Source organism: Egretta garzetta, unplaced genomic scaffold (assembly GCF_000687185.1).
Source record: "Egretta garzetta isolate BGI_Z169 unplaced genomic scaffold, ASM68718v1 scaffold217, whole genome shotgun sequence".
Lineage (NCBI taxonomy): Eukaryota > Metazoa > Chordata > Aves > Pelecaniformes > Ardeidae > Egretta > Egretta garzetta.
This window is the reverse complement of record NW_009260395.1, coordinates 1,541,976-1,561,038: the sequence shown is the minus strand read 5'-3', so window position 1 is coordinate 1,561,038 and position 19,063 is coordinate 1,541,976. Positions and strand designations below refer to the sequence as shown.

Here is a 19,063-nt window from a genome sequence, read left to right as displayed (position 1 = left end):
CATCACCATCATTGAGCTCAAGGCAATCAAAACACTCTCTATCATACAGGGCTATCCCACTGCCTCTCCTTCCTTGCCTATGCCACCTGAAGAGTTTATAGCCATCCATGGCAGTACTCCAGTTACGTGAGATGTCCCATCTCGTTTCTGTGATGGCAACTATATCATATTTTTCCTGCTGCATGATGGCTTCCAGCTCCTTCTGTTTGTTGCCCATGCTGTTATCATCAATATAGATGCACTTCAGTTGGGCTTTTGATCCCACCACTCTTCTGAGGGGAGAATTCTTAAGTGACTAATCGCAGTTGTTACTAACCCATCAGTAACCTTTGCATCTTTTCTGTCACCTGGATTACTATTCACCACTTCCTCTGAGGTGATAGACCAAAGGACCTCGCTAGCACACTGTCCCTCACACATTGGTGTGCCATGCCCAGGCTGATTTCTAGCAAGCCTGAATTAATTAATCTCCCCCTTCAAATTTAGTTTAAAGCTCTTTCAGTGAGCCCTGCTAACTTCCTGGCAAGCATCCTTTTGCCCCTTGGAGACAGGTGTACCCCATCATTTGCCTGCAGGCCTGGTGCTGTGTAGGACAACTCATGGTCAAAACTCCCAAAATTCTGCTCCTCACACCAGGCTTGGAGCCAGGTATTTATTTCCTGGCTCTTCTGTTCCTTCCTTCATCACTCCCTGTAATAGGAATGATTGAGAACACTACTTGTGCACCTGATCCCTTCACCATTTGTCCCGAGGCCCTGAAGTCCTTAATTGCCCTCAGACTTCTTGTTGAGATTTCCTCACTGCCTACTTGGAAAATCAATAATGTATAATAATCCATGGGCCTTGCCAGAGTTGGATGGTTTTTTTCTACATCTTTAACCTGGGCCCCAGGTAGGCAACAGACTTCTCTATGAAATGGGTCCGGCCTGCATATTGGGCCTTCTGTTCCCTTCAGAAGGGAGTCCCCTGTGACAGTGATCCATCTTTTCTTCTTTATGGAAGCCATTTTGATGCAGGCCTTAGGCTGTCTTAACCTTGGGAATGTTTCTAAGCTGTGCGAACCATCATCCTCATTAAGGTTTGGTTCCACTTGCGGAGCTTCATATCTATTATGCAAGGGAACCTGGGAGATTGAGTTTGTCACAGGGGAGACACACCTGCTATGCTGGGCAGGAGCTTGCTGCCATTCCCCCTTGTCTCCTAAATTTCCCTGTTCAGAAGGATGGAGAGAGTCCTCCGTTGCATATAAGGCATGCCTGCCTGTTGAGTCTGAGACAGGGAGCATAGGGTGTTGTTCCAGTAATTTTATACTTCTTGGTTTTAATGTAATTTTGTATTAATACTTCAGTAGTAATTTTACATTTTTATAATTTTTATACATTTATATTTTAATGTTTTGTGCTTCAAAAATACCAAGTGTTTTTACCTAGCTTCAAAAAACCCAAGTGTTTTTCAAACATTTATATTTTAATGTTTTGTGCTTCAAAAAACCCAAGTGTTTTTCGGGTGACATCTTAAAATAAACCAGTAATTTTAAAGGCCTGTCTGCCAGGTTACGAATTTCAAAAGCGCACAAGTGACTTGGGAATATGAATACCATTTCCAGACATGAGTTAGATTAGGTTAGCATGTGTTTGCCCAGGAGTCAACACCATGTGCGGATTCCATTGAGAATTATCAGCATTAATGTCTTTGCCTCAGTTTCATTTAGGCTTCTAAAACTGAGAACTGTGCCCATGATGAGTGTGTGTTCATATCAGTCAAAGTTCTTAAATTAGGAGTTAGGGCTCTCTAATTAACAGAATGTTAAGAAGGCGACTGGACACCTAAAGTTAGATGATGTCTGAAATACCCCATAATAATTATTTTGCCTGTGATTTTACTTTTTCTCAACAAATACCTGGTTTAGGTGTCTAAAATGGCTTTTTTGTGGTTTATTTTAGAAACAACAAATGAAGTTCCAGCAATGATGTCATCTCTGTGGAAAAAATTAGACTATACGCTTTCTCAGATCAGGTAATACAGTTTTGAAATCAGCAAAGTAAAATGACACTCCAAGAGTGAGTCCCTATGTTGAGCAACTCCCCTTATCATTTTATGAGAATGGTTTTGCACTCTATTGCCTCTGAGAGATGGTGGAAAAGATAGGTATGTGAGAGCTGATAGTTGAGTAGCATTTCAATATTTTAAGGCAGAGCTACCAGATAAGGAGGGCATTAGTGCGAGTATGTGGCCTTCCTGTAATAAAACAATATACTGTGACTCATTTAGAATCCGATACTGTTGTGGTTACTTGATCAAAAATACAACAGTAAGCTTCATCTGAAGGATCTGTGACCATTGTTTGAAAGAATAAAAATAACAGTCAGTAGATTGAAGCTTTCTGAAGTAACATGTGGTTGGGACCAGACTGACATTAACCATATGATAGATACCATCGCACTGTGTAGCTGAGTGTTTCCATTGTGCTCCTTTTATTTATGTCACCTGCTTTATTTTTCAGGAGCATGCAGAATTCCACAGGATTTTCTGCTAATCAAAGGAGTAAGTAACTGAGCTGATTCCAGGGGATCGATAAGCTTTATGTTCAAATTATCTGTTTTGGCAAAAAATGGGGGAATGCTGCAGCAATCAATAACGCATCCTTGCTTTTAAAATGTTGTAAGATCTCTTCCACAGTGTTGTTTTCAGCATGTCTGTTGTCTTCAGTGCAGACCGTGTGTTACTGTAATGACCAAGAAGGGAATGTGAGAAAAGCTGAGCTTTTTGCAAGGGGCTTATATTCTTTATACAGCATTTTCCTCTCTGCTGAAAACTTTTTAGAAGTTTACACGGTTAAAAGGTTTAAAAACTGCTGCTTCAGTCCTGAAGCTGTTGGCTTAATTTGTGGTTCATAGAGGAACTGAACACATAACCAGTCTAATTACGTTGCAGTCTCATTTCTGTAGAAGGGGAATATAACAATGTACTGCAGTCTTGAAACAATTATTTGTTTATGCATACAAACATATATCTAAGCAAAATATGAAAAGATACTTGTTCTATCTAGAAGTGTTTCTTTCATTACAAAAACTGCCAAATGAGCTCTCAAGAAAGGAAAGTTATTTTACTTAAGAATAGATTTTTCTCTCTGTAGTACTTCTACTAAGTAACCTGTGTGAGAAAAGAGAATGTGAAATACAGGTAGTGATTGTTCTTGGATCTGAGATTCACTGGATCAGGTGGTGTTCTGTTGTTTAAATTTGTCAGATTTAGTCTGATAAATAAATGCAAACTTACATTGGTTTAGCTATTTCAGTTAAAGTCAATTATATGAGTGGTATGTAATGAAATACCATTTTAGTATGATTTATTACTGTAAATATTTAAGCAGTGATACAAGCATGGTTACGATGTCTATGTAAGTTGGCTATACTTCTTGAATTATTTTGGCTGAAACCTGTAACAGGAGACAAAGGTGGATGTTACTTACTTTTTGAGTTTCACAAATTACTTGTTGAAGCACAAAAAAGTTGCAGTGGAGCATCCTTAATTAGGTCTTGGAAAATCAGCAACCTTTTAAATTCTTTTATCATAATTTTTCATCTTGTCTTTTGTTATCTGCAGCACGTACAAGAAGTGGAATTGTAGAAATGAAAAGACAGAGAATGCTTCAGCAATCAGCTCCTGCAAACCCAGGATTGTTGTCAGTAGCCCATCAGTCAGGGCCGCACAATTCTTCTTCTATTGTATCTCCTCAAGTTATTCACAGACCAACAATAAGTCAAAGCATGTCGCAGGCAAGACTGAATACGTTGTTTGTGCACCAGTCACAAACCCAAGAAAACAAGACCAGTGGTAAGTTGCACACTTTTTTAAACCTTTTTTTTCTGTGAAGAATCTGTGGATATGGATGGACGTTTTCTAAAATCAGGGCTAATCATCTTCCACCAAAAAAGTTTCAGAAAATTCATGCTTTGTTCCCCTAGCTCTCCGAACTGGTTCAGGTAATTAAAATAAAAGGAGAGCCCAAAAGAGAAATGGCTCTTGCATACTTGCTAATCTGAGTTCAGAGACCATAAGTGCATTAATTTGTCATTATTCTATCCTGTGTTCTCACCCTCATCCAAAACACTTGTTTTAGCAGATAGGGACGATCCACATCAAGTGGATGTTTTTCTCAGGATATATTTAAAATGAGTCGTTCTCATTTTCATGATAATACCAAATTATTTTGTATGAATTCCTAGGAATTGATTGGAACATAATAAGTAATGTTTAGATTTCTGTAGTGCTTTAACAGTGTCACTGGAAAAGGTACTGGCATCGTGATAATTTTTTTTTCCTTTATAAAGCAGGAGATTTCATACACATTCAAGTTCCAGCATCACAAGAACGAAAGCTTCATTCAAACTTGCTTTCTCCAGGAAGACGAAAAAGGTAAACATGGGGTGTGTTTTGTTTTGATTTTTTAAGATTGTTTAGAGATTATGCAGTGTTCTAACTTCTAGTCTCAATTTTCTTAGATGATGGAGTAGTTCACATTTAAGATCCACTGAGAGTGGCCCATGTGTGATATTTCACAAAGGAAAGGAAAGTCAAAGAACTTAACATTAGCCTGATAGGAGGCTGCTTGTGTTTCCTTATTGCATATAGCCGGTCTTCACATTATTCCTGTATTAGACATAGGCAAATAATCTTGGAGCCTGAGATTCAGTATTCCTTCAAAAATGTCCTTATCAATTATGAAAATTCTCAATATTGATATAAAAGTGCATTTTGTTTGTTTTTAACTTAGAAAAACTATTGGCTTCAGTCAATTTTGTAAAAATTTTCACGCTAAAAGTGGTGTGAAAAACTGTTCTTATGCTAGTTTTGCATTTTTTATTCTTTGATTCCCAATGTCCTTTTGTTTTTAACGAGTTGACTGGTCTGTTTGTGTTCCATTTGTTGACTTTATCCCTGTGACTAAGTCACAGTCGGTGGTTTTGCTTATCATTTTCCCAGATCTTTACTCATTTATACCTTTTCCAAGTTCTTTCTATTCCTGCATGGTTTTTTTGTCTAAGTGATTTTAGTGCCACTGCTGATTGATGGTTTCAGAAGAGCTTACACCGTGATTTCATAGGAAAACTTTACATTTCCTATTCATCATCTAAATTCTTACACAACCTAACATTTGTTTGCTTCTTTGACAACAGCTGCTCCTTGAGAGATCTGTCTTTTCAGTGGTGATGCCCAAATCTTTTTCTTGAGTGGCGGTTAATTAGAACCTGTGCCACCAGTTAAAGTAATGTATACTGGAGGGGGAAAAATACTGAATAGCGGGCGTGGAATTCAGTTTGCCATTGTGCTGTTTACCAAAGTCTGTATATTTGTAACTTCTGTGAAGTCTGACACAAAGTATGCATAGGACATAATGAAACAGGTATCAGATTTTATTGTATTTCCAGTATTGATTAAAATCTTTTGTTTCCTAAGAAGGAACTTGATTTACTGACCATTAGGTCTATTGTTTGCTGTGTTCTCAAAAAATACATCATAAATTTCCTGGAATGTTTCAGTGAATCTCAGAAGAGGAAAAGCATTGCAACACCTGGACCTCTTTCAGCAACTAGAAGTTCTCAAGACCCTGATGAAGTAATAATAGAAAAAGAAAGTGAGCCACTTGAAGAGTTCATAGATGGTAACTTCCCAGTGAGTATATACTTCTGGAAGGTATTTACAATTAAGAAACAAATTCAGACTAAGAACTTGTCTTCTGTTGTTTACCTTGGGTATTATAGAAATTAACTTTAGAAGATAAATTTATTGGTTTGTATTTGAACTAGCTCTTCTGTGTACTAAACTAGTGAGGGTGGCATGGCTACGTAGAGAGGTTTTTTTCCTTGATTTATTGGCTTTGCTGAGATGTAAGCTGTCAGAATACAGTAATTTTTTAGAGAATGGAAACAAGGAAGCCTTGCTGTACTTCAGGAGAGTAGAAGTACAGGAATGTTTTGGGATGATTTTCATAGCAATGTCATGCAGTCACAGATTGGCTGTCTGTCTGTTATAAAGAGCGTTCTCTGTGTTGAATTGATTTTTTTTACCAGTAAGTTAGAAATTCATGTTCCTTTTCTAGTAATGATAAAAATAGAAACCTGACCACTTTAAAACTGTGTTTTCTAGCAACTTGTTATTGAAAATGCCAGAGAAAAAATCTTGAGCAACAAATCTCTTCAGGAGAAGCTTGCTGAGAACATTAACAAAATCTTGGGCAGGTAATAAAAGGAAATTCTAAACTTCGTATGTATTCTTATTTGATTTATTTTTGAGTTCTGAACTAATGACTAATGTGTTCCAGTGATGGCAATATCGCTCAGGCCCCTAAACAGACAGACAGTGGTCCCACAGAACAGGAGACTTCAATTGATGAAATCCTTGGACTTCAGGTAGGTGTAGATTGCCCTGTTTACAGTTTTTGAAGACCAGTCACATGCAAATGATCAATTATGGGAACTACGTTGAACCTCTGTCTACTGTCTGATACCTGAGATTGCTCTCTTCTTTCTTTTTATTTTTTTTATTCGTTTGTTTGTTTTACAATACAGCTAAGCCTATCTAATGGCTAGCTTCTAGTTCTGCAACTTCCCTTGCCTAGGCATTAATTCTTCTCTTGTTGTACAGTGGTAGGCAGGTTCGAGGAGCTGAACTGACAGGATACTAGTAAGGGGTTAATTCTGAGCCAGTTTAGCACTCTGAATTCATTCCCTGTGCCTGTACAAGGCAGCATAAGCATGCAGCAGGGTGAAAATCCAAGGGAGTAGAACCACTTCTGGCAGTGGTTAGCTGTTAACATTACCTGCAGTCTGACATCCAAGTACACTGGCCCACCATCACCAGCTGCCTGTTTGTCACTGGATCTTTGGTACCAGTAATTGGGTACCAGCTTCTGACTGAGGATCTGATGAATATCTTTGTAAAAGAAAAAGGAATTTACAATATCTTGTGGTCTCCAAACATGTTCAGGATCTTTGGTACCAGTAATTGGGTACCAGCTTCTAACTGAGGATCTGATCAATATCTTTGTAAAAGAGAAAGGAATTTACAATGTCTTGTGGTCTCCAAACATGTTCAATCTCATCTGATTTTCTGCAAGATAAACTTGGGTTGTCTAGTATAGCAAGAGAAGTTGTCTTTGGAGCTTAAGTAAGGATGCTTTCTCTTCAAATTTAATATTTTCTTGCTTTTGGAGGAAATGTACGTTCTGCTTCTACAAACTAAACTTCTAGTGTTCTCCCTTCATTCTCCTACAACCCTTGAGCTGTCGATCACAGAGTTATAACGGGCTTTTAATGAGGGAATTATAATCTTCACAGCCCTCATGAAAAGGGCAGGAGTGTAGAGACAGTTGCCTGTTCACGAAGGAGAGGTTTCTACTTTTTAAAAGCTATTCTTCTGTCACTTGGTGATTTTTAGGTCAATTTTTTGTCAAAATATGGAGCTGAAAAGCTGTATTCCAGTTTGCTGAACAGAACAAAATCAAAGCAGCTTTTTGGTTTAGTTAGGGTAGCCGAGACAAAATAATCAAGCATAGCACATGGGATATCCACCCTTACAACCCCCATATCAAAAGTTGTAGAGTGCTTAGAGGATCTCCAAGAAGTCAGGAGAAACTTTGTATTTAAATACTCGAATATGGACTGAGTGCCCCGCTCATTTTCTTCCTGGGCTGCCCCCAAACAAGTCTGCCTGAAAGAGGAACCTTAGAGCAGTGTTCTGTGTAGCTGTGTTTTCCACCCGCCTTCCACGGAACAGTAGTTGGAAGTTATATTATAGAACATGTAATGGGTAAATGAAGTAATACTTCCCTTTGCTTAGCATTGTCTTCTAGATATATGTAAAACCAAGAAATTAGGGGTAATTGGGGGATTTTTTTACCAGTGGTTGGCTAGTGCAGGCTCATGGCATTCACTGCATAAGCTTCCAGTGTAGCCCGAGATTTAGTCCTTCTTAAACAACGCTGGTTGTTACGTGGCGAATACTCCAATATGCATGTGCAGGGTGTAATGTCTGACAAAGATGTTTGGGTTTTAGGGGACTCTGTTTCTTAAACTTCAATCACTCGTATTTTTTAACAGAAATGAAATTTGTGGCAGAAATGTTTCCAGCATTAGTCTTTATGTTTCTGTGCTGAGCAGAAGTAATAGAACTAAAAACAATCTGAAAACAATTCTTGTCTTTAAGTTATTAAAGTAACTGTCTAACAGTTCTGTATGTCTTGTCTTTTCTCAGGGTGAAATTCATATGTCAGAAGAGGCTATACAGGACATTCTAGAACAGACAGAATCAGATCCAGCTTTTCAGGCACTCTTTGACTTGTTTGATTATGGTAGGGTGCATTATTCTCAATTGTACCGTTACTATAAAGCATCATGAATGATGAGTGTTCCTAAATATTGCTTGAAGAAGCAAAGGTAATTCAGTTGGCCTCTTTTGCAAGAGAAATGGACTGTGTGGCGTCTGTGTCCCTCCATTCAGAATTAGATTTTACATAGATTTATACATGACTATGAAGTACAGCATTTTCTTGTGGCTGAAATTCTGGTTTTATGCTGGCTCAATGATCATTTTATTGCTGTTGTTTTAGACTCTTCTGGTCTAAAGGTTTATAATTCAGACTTGTTTTTCTAGTCTGTTGTAAATTTTTTCTATTTGTCTGATCAGAGATATCCTCACAAAATAAAAGGATTTTTTATGCTATTTCTGGATTTATAATGAATGTAGAAAAGTAGTTCTTTGAGTTTAGGATGGCATTTCTTGAATTTGAAATCTCCATGCCTAATGTAAAATGTAATAATCACATTTGTGTGTAAAATGATATATTTAATCAGTCTTTGTGCTTTATTTTGAAAATAGGAAAGAGCAAGGTAAACAAGAACTTACCTGCTGGCATTTCTGGTCAGAGTGGAGTAGAAAATGCAATCCTGGTGGATGAGGATAACCTGGAAACACTTGAAAGTTCTTTAGGAACAGAAGAAACTAGTAGATGTAGGTTGGATTTTTTTTTTCTCCAAGGTCTCTTCAAGTCTGTTCACTTTTCACTGTGAAAGTATTTTCAGACAATTTGTATGTTCCAAAATCTTTCTGTTTTCAGTGACAATACCCAGTTTGACATTTACATTGCGTGAATATAAGGATACACGTAGTCTGTTAGAACGTTTCAGTCTATTAAATTGAACAGTAGTCAGTCACTGTACTTATAAGTTGTACTTGATAAGCTCCTAAATGAAGTCAGAATATCCGCAAAACTGTTTTCTCATTCAAAACAGAGATATGTTGCAATTTTCACTGTGGAACACGTAAATATAATACTTCACATCTAACCATACTAGTCTTTTCTCTCTGTTCTGTAATGTATTCGTTAATTAATACACAAAAAGAGTCTTACTCTGAACAAAAGGTATGTTTAGTCTGTCTAGTCCATTCTCAACTATTCTTAACAATAGTCAGTCAGTAGCAGATATTTAGAGAAAGTATATAAGTAACAGCACTGAGAGGTCTTTATCCTGAGATGGTTTTTGTGCTTCTGAATATCTGATTTAGTGACTTGAGCTGTTTGCTTATTATGTGTATACTTATTATTTGCATACAAACTGATTTGCCAGATTGCCTAATCTATGTAATCTAACCATACATTTCATAGACGTCCCACTCAGCTTGAAAGTAAGAATGAGTAGCATTATTGCCACTTAGTTTCATGTGAAAGAGTTTTCCATTGAACTGGTAAGTTGCTTCTAAAACACCGTGAAAGGATCATCTGTTCTAATTACTATGGAACTTACTTATTCTGTTTTACAGGTGATAACTCTAGAGAATCACTATCCTGTAAAGGCTTTCAGTTAGGAGAAGCGTCATGTGCCTTGAAGACCAGCATTAATGATGATGATATGGCTAAGAAGAATACAACCAACGAACAGTTGCCTGGAAATTGTAGACCAAGGAAGCAGACTGAAGTACTTAAAACCATTACCCCTGAACATATTGGAGAGCTTGAAATCGCTTTTGACTCTGTGCCGGGTTTGACTGAACCCAACAAGAGACAGACTTCTGATAGCGAATGTAATGAACACTGTGGAGATTCTTATGATAAAAAAGAGTTGTCTGCACTAGTATCTGAAAGTGAAAGAGCTGTGGAAATTGAAAAAGGCCCACCAAGTCATAGTGCCCAAAGTAGTCCTAATTTAGAATATGTTCATTCTGATAGTCAGCAGATTTCTCAGATTTCACTGGCAGAAGGCACTGCAGCCAGTGAAAACAAAACACATTCTGGAAGTAAATGTCAGTTATCACCAGATACATCATTATCTGAAAAAACACTTACTAAAAGCCTTTCTGATGGGAGCCCTGGCCACAGCGTACTGCTGAGAAAAAACAATTCATCAATTCCTAGCCCATCAGCAGATGCAGGAAAAGAACAGGCTGTAACAACTGATACAGCTGCCTTACCTGGTATTTTACAGAACTCTAGCCACCACTCTAACCATCAGGAGCAGAGTACACAGTCAGACTGTGCTGCAAGATCTGCAGCGAAGATTTCAGATCTTGACAAAACAGAGTTGCAGCTTGAAGTTGTTGATACTTCTAACAAACCGTACTCAAATGATCAGCATACACTTGATAAGCCTTGTAAGAAAGATTTTAACCTCCCTTCAGGACTGTCAAGCTCAGAGGGAACACAAGGGGAAATGCAAGAACCTTCATCTTCTACAAAAGTAGATGCTGATAATATGTATTTCTCTTCTGCTGATGATGCATGTACAGAAATTTCTGTAGTATCCACTGAAAATAATCTTACTACATCTGAAATATGCCACTCTCCTCTCCCAGAAACTGCATCCTCAACAGACGAGTCGGGTACTGAGGCCAAAAGTATAAGCGGTGTATCTTCTAGTAGTCAACCAATGGATGTTGATCCTTCTAATATAATGTCCCTCAAGATCATCATCAGCGATGATCCATTTATTTCATCAGACACGGAGTTAAATAATGCTGTTTCCAGCATCACAGGAGAAAATTTGCCAACTATAATACTGTCTTCTCCAGCCAAATCCCCAACCAAAACTGCAGGCCTGTCCAAATGTCTGTCTTCAGAAGACACAGAAAAAAATGTGGATTCAGCTTTGGCAGAGCAGAATCTTCTTGTGCTTAGACCTAAGGATCCTGTGGTCACCTCAGTTAACACTCAGAATGAAGACTGCACTGTTTTTTCAGTTGCAGGTACAACTAACCTTTCCAAGGAAGGGGGATTTATACAGTTGATGCCAGCAACGAGCACAGCTTTTGGGAATTCAAACAACCTTTATATAGCCACCTGTGTGGCTGATCCAGCTACCTTGGGCACAGCTGTAACACCATCAAATGTGGTTGTGTTGCCTGGCAATTCTATGCCACTGGCTGCCCAGGCTCCAGCTGTACAACAGTTACGGACTCCTCCTAGATCCAGCAGTACATTTGCAGCAAACCAGACTGTCTCCCCAAATTTCCCACAAGGTAATCTCATTATTAGAAAAAGACTGAAAATGTGTGGTTTATATAGCATTTTTATCCTTTCTTGTAACTAAGTGCATCAAAAGTAAACTGAATTTTTAAACAGTGCTCTGTCTGCCCCTTGAAACTAGCCAGGAGTTTTATGGGTTTTTTGAGCATATCAGTTGCTACTAAAAACAAAATAAAAATTATGAAGAGTCATTGACCAGGCTGCTTTGAAAAAAATAGCCTCATATTTCAGAAGCTTGTATTATATAATTTTAGCAGCACTACATTTAGGAAGCATATTTTGGCTTACACTAGAAAAGATTCCATTGTTTTAGCTAAATAAAGCAGTTCTTTTGTTTTTGTTTTAATAAGATTCCTGCTATAAACAGAATGCTGTGTGCTATAGGTAGCCATATTTAGCTTAGATAACTGGCTAGATGTAGATAGTCCTTCCAAAATTACTTCTTTGTTTTGTTTTGTTCATTTTCCAAAAACCCATTCTACGCTAGAAGTACATTCAGACAAATATAAAAGTATAACAATTTCTGGTTCAAGCTACTACAGCAATAAAAAAAGCAAGTGCTTTTTAAAATGTTAAACCTAACTATAAACCAGCTGTAAGCAACACATTCAGATTTTTTTTCTAGAACTAAAAATTCATTGCAGTTATCCTTGGGGTTGTTTTATTGTGGCCAGAGGCCAGTGCAAGATTGGAGAGTGCTGGCCTTTTCTGTCGTGAGGATTTCTTTATGCAACTGTTACTGTCCTTTTTTTTTTTTTCATAGAGAAATAGAAGTTTGCCCATTCTTCTGCATTTGATATTTTTCCTGGTAGTGCTCATGTAACTGAAGAACTGTGTGGAATAAATTTATCTTCCACTTTCCAACTAATGTGCTATAATAGATTCCCTATTTTATAATTCCTGTGTGTCTGGCAGCTGGACACTCTTAAAACCTGTTAGAATAACTGCTTTAAAACAACTGTTTGAACAATGATTTAAATAGTTAAAATAGGAAACTTTGGCTTAAATATTCAAAATTAATCTTATTGTGCTTTATTTTTTTTTAAATAATTAATCTCAAACTCACTAATTAACTAGAATCTTTGTGTACTACGTTTAACACCTCCTACCAGCCGGGAATATACAAATAGTTAAAATAGGAAACTTTGGCTTAAATATTGAAAATTAATCTTATTGTGCTTTATTTTTTTTTTAAATAATTAATCTCAAACCCACTAATTAACTAGAATCTTCGTGTACTACGTTTAACACCTCCTACCAGCCAGGAATATACGTTAGATCCCTAGTTACAGACAAAGCTACCCTTTCCCGGTTTATTGTGTGCTTGTAAGGGGAAGGTGTTACAGGTGCACTGGAAGAAAAAAAAATAATTCTGCTAATGACTTTTGAGTATGCTAATTGTAGAGAATAGGATGCAAATAATAGTTTAGATTTACTAAGCAGCAAAATGAGCTATTTGATGTTCCTTTTACTGGGGTTTATAAATTGCTTTTATTCAAAGTTCAAGCCTTAACATACATTTGCCATACTTCAAGCTTAATTTTGAACCATTTCTTAAAAAGGAAAACAGACTTTAACTAAAGAGTTTGATACAAGCTAAAAATAATACTGGTACGTACCCTGTTTTCTAGTAGTGATATATGGTAAGGACTGAAGTTTTTCTGAAAAGCCAGAGCTTTTCTTGCCAGAGGTTTGACCATGCATTTTAAGGAATCCTGTCCTGAAGCTTTTCTTTTCACTGAAGTATTTTTAGTTTCTGTACAATTTTAACACTTTTATATTTCTTTAGGTTCTGCCATTATAATTGCATCTCCAGTGCAACCTGTTTTACAAGGAATGGTGGGAATGATACCTCTCTCAGTAGTAGGACAAAATGGAAATACATTCTCAGCACCTGCCCGCCAGGTAGCACATCACAAATAAAGCTTTTTGGCACTAAAGCTGAAGTGATTTTGGGAAACTGTAATGGAATATTTTGATTCTTCCAAGGTTCTACATATGCCTGTCGCTAATCCAGCGTGCAACAGGAGTGTCCCAAAACTTCCCATCCCTCCCAAATCACAAAAGATTCCTGGAGCGAGAAACAAGCCTAATACAGGTACCCACCCTGCATTCTTGAGAAGGGCAGAAGAAAAGTGAGGGTTCTAAAGACACATCAGTTCTGAGTAATAAAGTTTTACAAATACCAGTGCTCCTCTGACAGGTCACCGCTGGGGTGGCTTTGAGAGAGGCCTGCACCTGCAGTTAGGAACTGTATTTGCTCAGTTTACAAAGAACTCCCAGCTTATAAAATAATTCCAGATTTGGGATCGAAATTTCCAGAATTTAATGTTTCAAGGTTCTAACGCAGTTTTGAAAGTTAACTTTTCTTTATATTTGTGATTATTTTTCATCTCATTGGTTGTAAGTACAGTTTACTGCTGCCATTGAAACCAAGCCACATGGTAACCAGAAAGTTATTAGAAGAGTCAGCAATTCTAAACATTTATTAAGGAACATATTTAATAGAAGTGTTGCGTATTTATAAAAAAAGAAATGCACTCTGCTGTTTGTTTTCTCTTTGCCGTTTCAGGTATACGCTTCTGTGTAATCATTTCATTGAGACCTTGCTTCTTTAAATAGTAAATTAAGACTGGAGTGACGTTTGTTTCTCAGTGTTGGGAGGGGGTAAAGAAAAATAATTGAAAATAGAAAATAAATTGAGTTGTGAGGAGAACTTGTGCTTTAGGCTATTTACCTTATTTAAAACAAGTGGGCTTACACATGAAAATAGAATGAAGTTGCAAATGAAGAAAAAAGCTAGGACTGTATAGTTAGTCTGCATTCTGGTTTGCTGACGGATAACTGAGAGTTCCCTGTTGATATTTCCCTTCTCCTTGGAAATCCCTGCTGCGCATTTGCGAGCCCAGCATGGTTGGTTTTGTCTTGCCAGGTCTACGTATTACCTAAGTGTAGACAGCAAGGTTCTTGTTTATACTTAGTTGGCGACCTTTGCTAATCTATTAACCTGTAAACTTTAAAATTACGAAAAAATTGCAGAGTTTTGTTTCTGGGGTTTTTTTTATTGATTCTCTGTCAGGTGAAATGTCGTTGTACTAACGGTGAGATCATTTGTTTGGAATATTGTAGTTTATTAATACTTCATCTGTTGTTCCAGGAAAACTGGTACCAAGTGCAGCTGAGCCTTTGAACCATACAAATTCTCGAACACAAAGGTCAGTCGTGCTACGTATTCAAACTTGCTTTCTTTTTCCTGCCATGAATTTCTTCGTACAGCATGGGTGGAGAGGAGAGCAGCAGCTTTTAACAGTGGCATAAGCAATACCCCCTTTATTTCCTCCTGTCTGTCTGCCAGGAGCATTGACACCAATGTGTGCTAGTACGGCTGCAGCCTGTGCTAGAATTTTGCTGTTACTATTCCTATGTTAATCGTGTGTGGCTTTGTGTTTATTTTCTCCTGTCTCAACGGTCAAATAAAAATTGTTTGTCCAAGCTAGGAGAAATTGCCTGTTACATTTACTGGGAGATTTTAAAGACTAATGACTTTTCAGATGAGTGGTACCCATGGTTTTGTAGTATAGCCTCACTGCCTTTACCACTCTGGCCCAAATCCAGCAGAGCTTGTTAGATTGGGTTCTACATCTGTGTTTCAGCTGTGCAGATTAGAACGCTGCTTGGTCATTTATAAAGTGAAAAGTCAAAGGAAAGATGCAAGGAAAACAGCTTGCTGACTTTGTATTGATGGCTGTAACTTAATCGCTAATTATAGGGATAGGTGCTAGTTCTCCTTTGGGCAAGGGGGAGAGAAGAAAGCAAGGCTTCAGTAGTAACTCTCCTTATCGTTAATGGACTTAAGAAACAAAAGGGTGTTGGAATGAGTAAGAGTGTAGGAGGAGATCAGAAGTACAGTTTAAATATTAAAGGTGGAACGTTCCTTTATTGTAAAAATAAAACTTAAAATATACAGTATACATGGATGCAAAAATTAGTGATTTTTAAAAAGCCACAAGAGCAAGATTTTGAATAATATCACATTGATAATTCTGCTTTCTGTTAATTTTAATTATCTCTAGACATGTTTTGCATAGCAAAGAGAGCAAAATGTTCCCTGTAAAGAGATGCAATTTCTCGCTTCTACTCTCTACCCTCTGTCTCATCTCAATTTTCACAGAAATAAAACAAACTGCTACCACCCTTACCTTCTTTACCATCCAAAGGTACTGAAATTAATTTGACTTTTCCTCTTACAAACCAGAAAGGCTTATCTGCACGGGGAGAGCCTTACTAGCATAGATGAATATGCAGAAGCTTCTCTTGGAAATGCAGCCTAAGCCAGGAAGAGGGCACAGACCTGACAGAGGCGGGAGCTGAGAGAGCAGAAGCATGTGTCTTTTGACATCGCTACAGTGCAGCGGTGGCTTTTTCACACCAGTGTGGCCGGTTGTCGGGTGGAGGCCAAGCCCTAGGGAGTTTGTATGTTCTTGTCCAGATGTCCACCGAAAACTTTTTTGTCTTGCTCTGTACCCCGTCACCTACAGCAAATGCAGAGGGCGGAGCACAAGACGTGTGGGTGATGAGATGGCCCAGAATGTTCTGGCAGCCTCTTTAGCAGTTTCAGCTCCAACGACTTCAGCACCACAGCTAGTGTTCTGGCATGGACTATCCTGTCAAGACTGTGCTCGGTTTCTTTTTGAACTCAAGTAAACTACGAGCACCCACAAATATCTCAGGTTAAAAAAGTTCCCAGGCTTAATTACATGCAGTGTCCAAACCTCCTTGTTTTGTTTTGAACCTGATGCTAGTTTTACTTGATGCCCCTAGTTCTTTCGCTGGAAGGTACAGCAAGGAGTTTCCTTTTTGTTGGCTTTTTTCCCAGAGCTCCATTGCATTTCCCCTCAGTCATCTCTCTCTCCAGGCTGAAGAGCCCCAGCCTGCCTAATGGTTCTTGGTACAGACTCTGTTTCATACCTTTTTATCATCCTTTTTGGCCTTCTCTGACCTTTCTGCCATTGTCATCCCTTACTCGTGGTCTTTATGTGTTGATAAAATATGTTCAGAGAATGGAGAGTGAGCTTTACACAGCTGTTTTGAGGGGCAGGTGGGGACTTCCGGCCAGCTTTCGGGAACTTGCATAGTAAGAACAAGTATGTGGCTGAAGTGTTTTCATCTCATTTTCAGGACTGGAAATTCAGACAAGCTTATCACTGCAGAACTAGGAAGGAAAGGGGAGGAGAACTTGCCTGTTGCACCAGTAGAGAGTACAGGCTCAAATTCAAGACAAAGTGAAAGTCACAGGAGAGTGCTTTGCTTTGATAATGTCCTACCCACTCCAGGAGGAAACGCCCCGATTCCGGCTACAAAGAGTTTATCCCAGAAAGAAAGAAACGAAAATCCTCTGTTTGCCGTTGACTCTGCACCATCCTCTGCTAAGGCACAGGTAGCAAAGAGAGAGAAGGATAAAACGCTGCCTAGAATTCTGTGTAAGCCAGAAGTTGGTAGCAACCGAAGTGCATCTGCAAAGGAGCCGCAGCCCGAGCGGAGGGTGGCAATGGCAGGGCTTCCGCTGGATCCCTTCCACAAGACTACAGCAAATAAAGAAAACGAGCTACGGAGGGATACTGATGAAAAACAGAAGAACCAGGACACAGCCAAACTCTCGAATGGCCAACAAAGCGTGAGCTTGTGGAATGAGAAGACAGTTGCTTCGGTGCAAGAGCTGAGCAAAAAGCAAGGGTCGCTGTCGAATGGGAACGGCAAATCTTCAGTGTCCGTTTCTTTGTCTTCAAAGGAGCCAAAGCGAGAACCAGCTAAAGTTTCCAACCAAGGCCTTTGCCTGTCAAGTCCGTTCACTAAGCAATGTGTGGAGATGTTGCAAGACATGCAGTGGCATAGCCCGACTAGTAAAACAGTTGAAAATGGAGAATTGCCGGTACCCCGTACGCCATCCGGAGTTGGGGACAGGCATACGGATGATACCACAGACAGTGTGCGGACACCCACCTGTCGGCGCTTCAACGAGGACAGCACCACCCCTAGAATAATGGTACCCCCCGCGACGCCAGACTTGCCTGCCTGCAGCCCGGCTAGCGAAACCGGCAGCGAAAACAGCGTCAGCATGGCTGCTCACACGCTGATGATCCTGTCACGGGCGGCTATTGCAAGGACTAGCACTGCAACCCCCCTGAAGGACAATACGCAGCAGTTCAGATCTTTAAGGAGCACAGTAAAGAAACGGAAACTGGAGGACTTGAATGAGGGCGAGAGAAATTCTCGTTCTGCAAATAGAAAAGACCTTCAAAGCTCTCCAACACCATCAAAAAAGAAGAAAATAAAGGCAAGTACAGGCATTTACTTTTTAATTTAGGATTCTAAATATATGTTAGACATCTATATGTGTATTATTTATGATGGGGCGGTTCAGAGGTGCTAGTCCAAATCCCCAGCATCCTCTATTTGTCAGTTTTACTAACTTTGCCTCTTGAGCCTACTCTGAACTAACAGTTTCTTAAAATTAGCGTAGTCTTCAGGTAGACAAAAGTAACTCCTACTGACTTTGCACATGTGTACGAAGATAGTTTCTCTTAAAACACGAATGAGTTTCTAAATTCTAACTTTAGACTAACTTTCTAGGTGGAATTAGGCCAAACTCAAACTAGGCCTTGCATCCTTGTTTACCGCCAGGACTAGGAATCCACATTCTGTGTATTCCGAGCCTCCATAGTCTACAGCACCGTGCCTTGGACTTGGGGGTTTAATGGTGAACAGCAAAGGCGTGAGACGTGAAAACGTGATGTGCATAAATAACCGAAAAGGAGGCACAGTGTAGCTTCATCATTCACCAAGCTCAGTGGTAGCGTGCTCCCCGAGTACCGTAACTGCAGAATGCTCACTTGCTCCTGCTGCGCCCGTGCCGAGAGGCTGTGCCTTCCGTCGGGGCAGGGTGCTGCTGAGGCTGAGGGCTTGGCTCCTTCTGCCCCGTAACCATGCCGCTGGTACCCCAGGGGTGTGCCGAAGTGCGCCCGCATTTCGGTGCCTGATTGCGGGTGAGCGTTGTGCAGGGACGTCTGTGAGGTAGATGGATGGCCGAGGAAGAAAGGAATGCGTACGGACCCTTCAGTGTCCCCGGGTTCGCAGTATTTAACACAACTGTTCTTTTCCTCTCCTACAGAAAAAGAAGCTACCAAATTCTTTTCCAGCGGGAATGGACGTGGACAAGTTCTTGCTGTCTTTGCATTATGACGAATGAAAAAAAAATAAGTTGAACTGTGGCTGTCTAAAGCTAGGTGGTGTTAAGCTGAGGTTGTGCATGGGAAGAGAAGCTAATTCTGAAGGGTGAGTTGCACTTTCAGTGCACTGCAGGTTCACTTTATAGCAAAATCATGCTGTTTCTGAAGCAGGTTGCTAAGTGTAAATATTGAGTTGGTGTATGTTTATTTTTGAAAAAGCACTTGCGTAATTATAGAGCCATTTCATTTGCAAGGTTGTAAATTTGTATAAATGTAATGTAAGAGAAGTTGTATGTTTCCTGTTACACCACGTTGT

At 39.2% G+C, this 19,063-nt stretch overlaps 1 protein-coding gene across 1 annotated transcript in view; it reads left to right on the top strand.

Annotated features, from left to right (window-relative positions):
• LOC104130067 (protein NPAT) overlaps positions 1-19,063 on the top strand; it is a 23,487-nt gene that overhangs the window by 3,387 nt on the left and 1,037 nt on the right. The window contains exons 3-17 of the mRNA XM_035898504.1: positions 1,944-2,016; positions 2,504-2,544; positions 3,607-3,837; positions 4,338-4,419; positions 5,544-5,676; positions 6,151-6,242; positions 6,326-6,413; positions 8,257-8,353; positions 8,881-9,012; positions 9,823-11,514; positions 13,311-13,426; positions 13,511-13,619; positions 14,679-14,736; positions 16,700-17,855; positions 18,690-19,063. The exon at positions 18,690-19,063 is cut by the window's right edge and continues 1,037 nt beyond it. Coding sequence (XP_035754397.1) covers positions 1,944-2,016; positions 2,504-2,544; positions 3,607-3,837; positions 4,338-4,419; positions 5,544-5,676; positions 6,151-6,242; positions 6,326-6,413; positions 8,257-8,353; positions 8,881-9,012; positions 9,823-11,514; positions 13,311-13,426; positions 13,511-13,619; positions 14,679-14,736; positions 16,700-17,855; positions 18,690-18,767 — 4,178 coding nt within the window. The 3' untranslated portion in view covers positions 18,768-19,063. The remainder of the gene's footprint in view (positions 1-1,943; positions 2,017-2,503; positions 2,545-3,606; positions 3,838-4,337; positions 4,420-5,543; positions 5,677-6,150; positions 6,243-6,325; positions 6,414-8,256; positions 8,354-8,880; positions 9,013-9,822; positions 11,515-13,310; positions 13,427-13,510; positions 13,620-14,678; positions 14,737-16,699; positions 17,856-18,689) is intronic.